Raw genomic sequence first — 12008 nt, 5'->3', positions numbered from 1 at the left:
ATAATATAAGTATAGAAATACATATATTACATATTTTCTGTTCAAATATAAACATTTCACTTGCATGATTCAAAGAAAAATCTTTTTAAAAGGTATATTAGTTACACATTTTAAAATTTATTAAAGGATAACTGAACGGAATCTAATGAAATATGCTGTATTTGGTTTTCCTACGCGTTTTTTCCATGAGTTCACAAATAAAATTGAAGTAATTGAATAAACACAACCTACTGGTTGATTTAAATGAAAATCCTACGCATAGACCTTGTGTTTTCATGATAAAATTATAATAAAACTTAAAGCTCTAATGTAGGTACTATATTATTATAAATTTTGTTATCATTATAAAGTTAACAAATAAAAACGGACAGAAAAATAAATTAGATAAAGATCCACGGACCAGTCTCCCCGTGACCACGCTCGCTGCTAAGTATCAAACACAGGAAACTACTCAAACTCAAACTCAATTTTTTATGATTTATATAAAAAGTAGGTTTCCGCCCGCGGCTTTGCCCGCGCAGTCAAAGAAAAACCCGCTTAGTTCCCGTTCCCGTGGGATTTCCGGGATAAATCCTATCCTAAAGTAGCCTATGTCCTTTCTCGGGTATACCAAATTTCATGCAAATTGGTTCAGTAGTTTAGGCGTGATTGAGTAACAGACAGACAGACAGAGTTACTTTCGCATTTATATTATTATCTAAGTATGGATTATTTTCCAAATAGTTTGTAATAAGAAGTTACACTAATAAAAAATACATCCTTCTTATATTGTAACAACTAACATTTTAGTTAAATAGTAGATACAAAATATAAATACTACATCATTTACACTTAGTAGGTAGTTGGTGCTCGTAAAACAACGAAATACTATGACATAATTATGTTGGAGTTTATAATGGAGGAAACTTGTAGTCATGGTTAAATAACAAACTGCTGAAAATGGTGTAATTATAGTTAATACGAAGAAAATGTAGTAGTGTTAGTACATAACTTGCCTTATTATTATATCTTACTATAAAATAGCATGTGTAAAGTCTATAATAAAATAAATACTGTCTCATTAAAAAAATATTATTATTCTGTTGATGTTACCATATTATATCCATCCATAAATTGAGTTGTAGTTTTTCCCGAGTACAACATATAGCCAAAGTTAATACAATTATGAGGGCTGGTTTCTGAACGTTCTAAAAGAGTCACTAATAATATTATACATTATTTTAAATTTTTTTAACTGAAAGCATAACAGAAAATAGACGTGTCCACAGAGAGCGAGCAGCCTCGCGAAGAGTTTTCCCCGCGAAGCCGCACGATAATGTATCCTGGCCGAGGAAATCACGTGTTCCGCAGCGGTAAGTTTACTACTATAATTATTAGTATAGTAAGTTTTACTACTATATTTATTTAGATAAATTACATTAAATTAGTCTCACCCTGTATATAGTTAACGATCTTGCACACGGTTTCTCCATAGTACCACACCAGTGTGATGGCCTTGCTCAACTGTATCGGCATGCAGATGCCCGTCACTAGCAGGTCTGCGGCTGACAAGTTCACCAGGAAGATGTTTGTGACGCTGCAATAAACAATATTGCATATTTATATTCGTGGAAATTATTTATGTAACAATAAAAAGAACAAAAAAATAACTGCTTTTGACAATCGGTCATTTTATGGAATCTACATAAAGGGATCGGCTGCTTAAAACGATTTTATGTAAGTAATATTATTAAATATTGCTTTTACCCGTTCTAGATATTAAAACTTAACTTCTGGTGCTGTTTTTTAAATATGTTTTTGATGGTATTTTGAATTCTGATCGAATCTTCTCTAGAGCGTTAGCAATTTCGAACATAAGATGAATTTAAACTAAAATATTTCGATAGAACATGACGATACATTCCAAGTGAAATTTATTAAGGCCCCGAGCAAGATGGAAACTGCAAAAGCAGCTTCTTCGTTCGGCTTAACTAAAATAAATATATTGTATCAACACTAGAGGTACCTTTCATCCCTTGCAATGTTATTTCAATCCGGACTACTATTTCCCATTTTGGGCTATTTGGTAAGAGGTATTCAATCAAATGAATAGTTGATTTCTAGACGTTACAGCCCCCCTAGCCAAGTGGCTTTCTGTTAGCGTAGCGTTCAATAGAATAGACACGTTTATCTACAGCTTACGTCAATCTCATACATTCGTAGTCTATTCTATTGAACGCTACGCTAACAGAAAGCAACTTGGCTAGGGGGGCTGGTAACGTGACGTTCAACTTAACATATCCTCACCTCTGCCTGGCATGTTTATTGGATAGTTTACGACTAAGCTTTACTACAGACCACATTTCATAGTTCAATATTCAGTTATATTGCTGCTTATGCGTTGATTCTTGTCGTTGAGAAATTTTCATTAAAATATACAGTACTCCAAAAGTGATAATGCGCATAGAAATCTTCGTCACTATTCGGTAACTGTCATATTCCCGGAGCGTCCGAAGACGATATGTATATAGAGTGGATAAATGCATTTTCTTCATGCATAATTTAGTCAAATTCGTTTAGTCAAATGAAATACATTTTGTAAATACGACAATTAGCGAAGATTTGCATGCGCATTATTAATTTTGGAGTACTGTATGTTTGTTTCAGAGCCTATTTCCCCTACTTCTACTTCATTGGTAGTAGAAACAACGCCAGCTTATTCCAAATTATTGCTTAATTTGCATTATATTTCTGCATTACTAGAAACACTACTATAGATAACAAGTTATATCTACAAATTGAGCATTAATATACTTGGAGAGATATAATCCGCTTTATCTGATTATTCGAGTGTATAATTATTATTGCTGAGAGTTATCAACACGGCTTAATCTGTATTCAGTTATTAACGATAATAACAAATAAATCGGCCTTTGTATTGGTTAAATTGAATATGACTTGCATTTGCGGTGAAAAACTTATAATACATATTAGACAGATAGGAAGAAACTACAAAGGTTAGTTGTACCAAACAATACGTAATAATCCTAGTTCCTTTGTTATAAGCTTGAAAGTTTGTGAAAATGGATGGGATGTTTCTTACTTTCTTAAACAAAAGGAGGTTGGATGTATAAAGTTTACAAAGATAGATTAGATAAAGGATTAGCACGTAGTGTGAGTAAATCTTTGCTTCAGCAGTCTTTCATAATTATATCGAATATGAATTGACTGAAAAACTAATTAGTTTTTCAGTCAAGAACAGTTCAAAACTTCTAAGCTTCAAGTTACCTGTATATGAAATTTTAATTCAGGATGAATATAATTATTCCACGATTAATTAAAGTTATATTATTTAAATCTACACTTTCTTAAAAAATATGGTACTTTATCTATAGGAGTAGTAAAAATCTAGAAGATAAACTAAACTTGTACGAAGCAGCAAACCACTTGGGTATTATACTAAAATTGGCTTACCGCCAGATCTGGCTCGAAACTTAACTTTCTTAAAAATTGAAGATTATACCAGCATTTAAGAAATTTAAAAGTTCCTTTTAACTTTTAATTATGTATGAAATTAGTTGTAAACTGAATGCGCCACTTTTACTCTTCATATTAGTTTTGATATTTTTAATTAAATGTTTTAAGTTTAGTAATATTTGTGTTTAGAAAATAGATTTAATAAAAAGCAAAAAATTTTTGATAAAATTATGGTTGAGAATAATTATCTCTACATTTTTAATTCGCGTGTATGATATAAAGTTTGAGAGAGTGCTTTTAGGATATCATATTTCAAAAATTTAAACTGCGAAGATTTAATTCAATCGAAGCGATTTTTAAAATGATTGCATTAGAAGAAAGGTTCCAAATCTTAATATATATAAATCTCGTGTCACAATGTTTGTCCTCAATGGACTCCCAAACCACTTAACCGATTATAATAAAATTCGCACACCATGTGCAGTTCGATCCAACTTGAGAGATAGGATAGTTTAAACATGTAGGTACCACGGGCGAAGCCGGGGCGGACCACTAGTGTATTATATTCTCTAGGATCGTACGACTGCAATACGTCACCTAACCACGTTGTATATAACTGAGCGGACAATATTCGAAAAACATACTATGGGACCTGCACTACTTTCGTATTAAATAATAACTTTTACAAACTGAGGTGTAATGGAATACATTATTGCATTACACCTCAGTTTTGTTTACCAAATTTGTCTTACGAGCCTTTAGGCGTACTGAATGTCACACTCTAGTAGTGACATGTCCAAAGTTCCTCTACGGGAATCACGGATTTAGCTTTACAAAGTCCCTCTAGACTCTAGAGTATCATGGACACAGCTTTGACTGTCGCAGGGGAACTAACGAGCCATTACACTAGCCTTCCATAAAGTCAATACGACAGAAGTGACATAATACCGTGACAGTATCAAGCCTCAGCGGATTCATTGCGATATCATCCATCATAATTAATGTCACTATTACTTGCGTTTTATTTTCGTATTAATTTCTTGATTAATCGTTTGACTTATTCCGTTCTATTGAATGGAGGTAGCTTTTATCAATTCAGTAGTTCTGTATAGATTGTAATAAATCACACTGTTTGTTGACTGTTTTTTTACAGCTGTAATGAAACAAATGTGTCTTTAAGTGGTACCTAAAAATAAATCGTATCATTTTTTCTCGTTAAATACTGATGAACCGAATTTATGAAGATCTTCGCATCGCCAACTTTTATAGGTGTCTACACGTTAATTTCTTGAAGGCCCCTATATCGAATAGTATGTAACTTCCGAATACTGGAGCGGTTATAATAGAATTCCAACTGAATGACAGCTATAGGTATTTTTAAAGAAGCTTTGCAGGCAACACAGTCAGTAATAAAAGCCCCATATTAGTCGTCGTCTGTTAATAAATAAGGCTTTAGTCTTTACTAACGAAATCTCACGTCCTTTAGTATATATAACACCGTCATGGACTCGCCTGCATACTGCACGCTGGGAATTACAACACGGCAACTTACTCTGCTAATGCATTATAAATTTATGCCTGTGTCCTGGAGAACACGTACTTGTTTTCAGCAAAATTGTATGTTATAAAGCATAAACAAAAGTAAATGTTAATAAATTAACAAACTGAATTTATTTTCCTTATTATTACTTACGAGTAATAATAAGGAAAATAAATTCAGAAGGAGATTGAATTTATGTGATATTGAATACGTTCAATATCACATAAATTCAATCTCCTTCTGATCTCTACCTTGTCGTAAAAACAACAATAAGATACACCAAGAGATTAAAAGATAACAACTTTTCTTTTAAATGCGAAACTCATAAAATTGCAAATGTATTAACAAAAGCGATACCTGTTTTCATGAATGAATACGGAAGTACGATGTAGCAGGTTTTCATAAATCTGCTCAGATTAATATGCGATTAAATAATATATGTCACTTAGGAAACGTGAATTTTCAATAACTTTGTCACATAATTATTAAGAGCAAACAAATTAGAAACATATTTATTTACCCCGAACATAGTAATAAATATAAGCCAGTTTACAATTTTATTATTAAACTGATTTAGATATTCCATTATACACCTCACATTAAAAAATGGTATTATCAAGTGTTTACGTGACTAAAATTTAATTTAGCCAATTTTGTATCTGTATTGATCGCGATTGAATAAAATGCTCCTTCCGAAAAAAACATCGAAAGCCCTCAATTATTCACATCCTACGCAAAACGAAAACTTGACTAACGACTGGCCTCAGGCGCTAAACTTCCATGAAGATTGGAGTCAAGCCCGAAAAATATCAATCATACTGCTGAAATATATCTAGCCAATTATTATTTTACGTAACATCTCGTTCTGAAGAATAACCTATATTTGTTTAGTGATAGACAAGACTTAATAAGACTTAACAACCGATAACTTACAGACTTTTTCAGGAATAGATTTATTTGAAACTGACTTTAAAAAAGGAGGAAGTTCTCAATTCGGTCGGTTTTTTACTTTTTAAAAAACAAAATGTTATAGAAAAAATTGCAAAAGCACCGAACAGTTGAAACGAAACACAAAAATATATGTGGGTACTGGGTAGCAATATTTTTGTGATCCATTTATTATCGAATCAGTTAAAGGTCCTTCTTAATAATTAAACCATGATACTAGCAATGTTAAACTAATTAAAACAAATAAAAAGGTGGGTCTTGTTGCATTTCAAGAGGAGTGGTTAGTTTATACAACCACCGTTAATTAGATTAAGCTGTGACCCAAGAACATTCAATTAGTTGATGATTCAAATGTAATTCTTAGATTTTTTTCAATTAAACCGTTCTTGGAATTACCCTGAACTAACTTACTATTTCACAATATTGGTACCCCAAAGGAAATAATCTCTCACTATTAGTCACTCGCAAATCTTGCTAAAATATTGTTCTATGAAACAAAGTCATTTGTTATAATCAGAGAACTGCAGTTGTTGCAACTTGCAAGCCGACAGAAATGCAATTTCAAACTTATAATATTTAAGACCTTGTAATGTGAAGTTTTGTTGTTAATAACAAATTTGACATCTTTTCGGTAATAATTATACGAAAGCTATTCTTGTGTTGACAATAATTATTTGAAGTAAAAATTTAAAAGGTTTTAGTCAAAATTATATTATCTTTTAACTAGCTGATCTAACGCAACCGTCGGTATACCTTACTCTTATAATTTAACTGTATCAAAAAATGTTGACCGATTCACACGCCTACCTCACTGCACACAAAATTTTATAAGAATCGATTGGTAATTTCAGAGGAATTTAATTACATACAGGGACGCTAGAACTTTATTTATCAGATTTAATCATATTATAAATACGTCTACTTTTATTCTTAACCATACATCGTGCATTATTTCGTTTCCTCTTTCAATACATATGCACTATAAAGTATCTTCCTTGACAATAAAAACAATTATAGCTAAATGGTCGGTCCGACGAACTCGCTGAAACTCGCATTGCAAGGAACGCAAATTTGCAACAATTGAAAAGTCTTTCGTTTAGTATTGATAGCTAAATGCTTAAGAATTAAATCCATTCTTTTCCGAACAAATTAAATTTCAATTACTTTTCATTTCTAGAAACATGTTCAAGAAGATATAAAACTTAATCTATCTGATACGACGAATATTGCAGCTTATTGAATTCTGTGGCTTTGCTATATTCCAGTAGGAGTTAATTAGGTACGGATGTTACATTTTAGTATGTTACATTCATGTTACATTGTTACAAAATTTTCACCTAAATATCTAGTAAGCATATCTAAAACCACAGAATACATAATAGTAGCTAAACGCTACTAAAACTTACATTTGCCACAAGCTTGATAAAATGTTTAAAAAGCACGCAACCAAGTTCGAATGAAACTACGACTAACAAAAAATATGCCAATTCTAAATCTACATTTGCTCGGATAGTTTCAAAAAGCGAACCTCCATATAAAAACTGGCTCAAAAAGCAAAAACGCAAAAACATGCACCTCATTGTTTCGAGTATGATTTCTTACCCCCAAGTGACTCGGTAGCGCAATTGCCTTTTTTTTTTATAGTGGGGAAATCTTCCAAAGATACCCACTGCCCCCGGGGAAGGAGCCGTGGGTTATGTCGGATTCCTACCGACTAAAACCCCACTGTGTTCCGTCGAGCCGCTTTAATGATGGGGCCGCGGGTATTGGTTGGAATTCTTCCGCGACCCCCTCGGCGGCAGCCCATCTCTAGGCCAGGCGCGAGCCAAGAACAGGAAAGATGATTTGCCTGCTCTTCCCTCCCGTTGGCGGCATGAGCGGAACACGTCTCAAGCCGCCTCACCGAACCGGACGATGGATTACATTCCCCGTTCCACCGCCCGGCGCCCTTCATCAAGGAGGCACGTTACGACCGTGTAAAGCGGCCGCAACACGGCGACGACGCCCAATAAGACGTCTGCGCCGGATCGGGTCCGCGTGAGGATCCCTCTCGCGCACCCGCTCTTATAAAATACAAGCTTTTTCCGTATATTTCGTATGCTACATGTTGCTATAAAAATATTATTCAAGACAATTTTATCATCATATTCAAATTTCATATGTAATGTAACCTAGTAAGAAAAATTCATGGAAATCTGAGGAACGTGAACTTGATGAAAACTTGTATCATATTCTCTTTATGGAATTTCGTTTACATAAACAAGCTTGCACAATGCACATATAAATTCACAATGTTTTACGTAACGGATAAATTCTACAGCAGAGTTCCTAATGCATAATGAAATTAATCCATCAATGAAATAAATTCTGATAATTAATTCGTTCCAAACTCGTGTCCATAAACGCACCATGTGTTATAAAAGCACTTAGTTAATAATTAATTATTAAATGATATTTAATTTTATCACGTGATTTTCATTTTCTTGGAAAACTCGTCGCGCAAACAGGTAGAAACAAACAAATCTTTATTCTAATACTAAGTATTAAATATTGATAGATAAAATTTTTTCTTCGGAATGTTTTTCAGTCGCGGTCCTCCTAAATTCTCTCTACATTACAGACAATGCCTTCAAAAACAAATAAATTTATCTAAATTCAATTTCTACCTGAGTACCATTATATAATTTCTAATTGGGGTTGTCAGGAACGAATTGGCTTTTAGAAATCTCACTTGGACGGGCTTGGGATAGAAAAGATTAATGTGGAGTAACACCAAACCATTTTCTATAATAAATTGCTTAGTTATCTGATCTTAGTTAACCATATCTAAATTACATGTTGTGTTTGAAATTCGACGACAATTACAATTTATTTGTTAAAAATACGTTCTTTTGAAGTTTACAACGTAAATTTAAAATTATATTCTGTAAAAAGATCATCCTAAAAACGTAATTAACTTTGACACCGATAACGATTTTATCAAACACAAAAAATATGAACGAAACACATGATGTCCTCAAGAGAATAGTGAACAGGTACGATAATAAAAAATACTGAATCGTGTCCATACCAGTATCTAAAACAAAAAACCAAAAGTCTGTTTATTAACTTAGTCAACAAACATTGGCTCTCATCGCTAATTACTACCATCTTTCTAGATGAACTCGTCGTCAAATATCTCAAAAGGTTTCCAAGAAATAAAGTAAATTCGAGACATTTCCAGAACTTAATCACTATAATGAAATCATCAAATAAATCTAACTCCGGGATTGAATTGTCACGGCTGTAGTTGTCTTAGCTCTTGAGGTAATCTACAGAGTCTCAAAACGAGTCAAATTAAACCAAAATTCAGAAGTTAAACATAACAAAGTGAAACTTGGTCCTAGAATTGGCGGTGAATTAATTCGTTACTTTTAACTTTTATTGCGTTGACGCTAAGATATTATTCAAGATGGGATAATATTTTGTTTCCGTTTCCGTTTCTAAATATTAGATATTCATTATTCTCGTATATTCTAAGATGCTTTTCCTATTTAAATACAGTCGAAACAATTAAATCATGATAGTTGATTGAATATTTTAATGTCTATATTTATAAAATGCTCGTGTTAAAGCGCTCGTCCATATGAAATATTTTGTCTGTAGAATTATGGTAACATATTTTATAAAATTATATCCTTATCAAAGGTTTAACGTCATTTCACCGCTAATAAAATATTAATACCTATATAATTATCAAGTCTAAATAACACATCGCGTGATCAATATGATAATAATGTTTGGACGTATTTGAAGATCCTAATTCAAAACATTGATTGTTTGCGGCAATGGCCAATATACAATACACAAAAACATAGTGTATATAATAACTTTGTAAGCAGATGACAGAATAATACACAAACTTAAATATAAATTAGCATTGTATTTCTGTATGTTTCAGTAAGAACAAATAATTAGCGGCTATTTGAGGAGAGATCAATCAGCACTGAACGTGATAAGTCCGGCATGCTAGTGTTTGTATTGGCATTTGCTCAAGTACTGTGGTGATACTTTCTTTTGTTTTGTGACAATTTGTGAGTTGCTGAAACCATCGTTTAAATTTGCAGTCGTAGTTGCAGTATTGGTGAATAATATGAAAGATACGTATTTTAATTACACAATTGATTTTAAGGCCGAGTTTGTACATTAAGCTACCGTTTTAATTATTATGAAAATATATGAATAAACAATAAACATAATAAAAATATGTGATTGAATTTCACCGCCATAGATGGAAACGGATTTTTTAAATAAACTACGATTTTTTGTGTTTGATCGAGTTAAAAATAGTTCTGCATATTTTGCTATATTGCCTTCAGCGATTAGAGTAGTGGCGTTGATTAAAACGTGCTGAAATTTAAAGACTTGTTTTTACGTGTTATTTTTAAATTCACTTTTATTGAGTTATCGTACTAGGTACATGTATAAATAATTTAGAGTTAAACTGATTTATTACCTAATAACATACGAGTATTATAATACGAGCATTAGATACAAAAAGGATGATTTACGATTAGAGCGATTTAAAAGTTAATTATTAAATAAATAAAACAATAAAATAATTTGACTGTGCTTCTGTTTTGTCAAACAAAATTTAAAATCAGTATCGATAATATTATAAACTTTTATAAATCAAGGCTGGATTTTTTATCCATATTCCTAACTAAATTGAACATCGCAAAAACATAACACAAAATCTCTTTAAACCATCGTACGTAAATTATTCCGCGCAGTCTGGAGATAAGCCAATCATATTATCACAAGAAATAAGCCCAAAAGAGACTTGCCAACTCCTTATATAAGCTCTCAGAACTATTTCCTTTCAGACTAAAATAATGTACTGCAGTTTGAATTACACTTGGAAAGTGGAGAAGTTAATATTTTGAAGGATTAAAACTGCATTGGAGAGGATTTACTGACTTTATTGGTATTCCACCGCTTTATGCATGAAACTTTGAAAATTAATCTTTGCTAACGATCAAACTTAAGTTGTATTGTGAAAAATTATGAGTCTAAAGTTTATTTATATAGTCAACACCAATAAGGGATATTTATGATTTGACTGAAAACAATACCTACATTCTATAGAGGTAGTTTTGTGTAATAGTATGTCATATACAAATCTATTATATTAAACTACTAAATACTACCTACATCGAAACGCAGTAATCAGCTTTGTTGAAGTGATATAATATTCATTACAGATATGCGGATAATTGCAATGTATCATGCGTCGCTTAAATAATTGAAACCAGTTACCAAATCCGCATTACAAATCCTGCATAAAAAATCGTATTTGGAATTAACGTTTCAAACACAAGTAACAATAACATTAATTAAAAAATAAAGCAACTAGAAACAAATAAATTTTACGTCACGATGAAAACAAATGCAGACCACAAAGCAGACCTTTTATAACAGGATAATTACGAGCGACAAAGCCTACATACAATTCTTAAAGATTTAATTTCGTCTGTCAACATAACTTTTTATAATTCACAGCACGTAGCTGAACAAACTCCGAAGTCAGACTCGATAAATTAAGGTCAGTATATTTTTAACCTCTGGCCTATTGCTAGCAAAGGTTTTCGCTAGGTTTATATTATGTCCCCTGTCTTTAGTTTGAGCGTAGGTATCTACAATTTGTGCTACGAATTATAAAAATAAAGGTTGGAATATTTTTAACCTTTTGCCTGCTGCTGGCACAGGTGTTCACCATGATTAAAATAATTAATGTCGCCCTGTATTTCGTTTCAAAATAGGTACAATTTATGCTACGAAATTATAAAAATTTTATGAGGTAGTAAAACCCGTATGTAGTATTTTATAACAGCGCGCAACGTGGTGTACGAATACCATACATGAATGGCGTGATATTATTATAAGCTATCCTGCTTGTCAGTTGCATTAAAATCATGAGCAGTTGATGTGTGAAAACCTATTCACATATTAAACTGTATCAAAACGACGTTGATTCCCGACTCACTTTACATGACTTGTTAGATCTCAGAAGATTCCTAGAAAC

General features: G+C 32.3%; 1 protein-coding gene across 1 annotated transcript in view; it reads right to left on the bottom strand.

Moving 5' to 3' along the window:
* The window catches only part of LOC123692592 (neuropeptide FF receptor 2-like), a 45088-nt gene that overhangs the window by 17372 nt on the left and 15708 nt on the right, over positions 1 to 12008 (bottom strand). The window contains exon 2 of the mRNA XM_045637356.1: positions 1434 to 1576. Within this exon, the coding sequence (XP_045493312.1) occupies positions 1434 to 1576 (143 nt within the window). The remainder of the gene's footprint in view (positions 1 to 1433; positions 1577 to 12008) is intronic.

Source organism: Colias croceus, chromosome 6 (assembly GCF_905220415.1).
Source record: "Colias croceus chromosome 6, ilColCroc2.1".
NCBI lineage: Eukaryota > Metazoa > Arthropoda > Insecta > Lepidoptera > Pieridae > Colias > Colias croceus.
The sequence above is the reverse complement of the archived record's forward strand: the minus strand, read 5'-3'. Positions and strand labels throughout refer to the sequence as shown.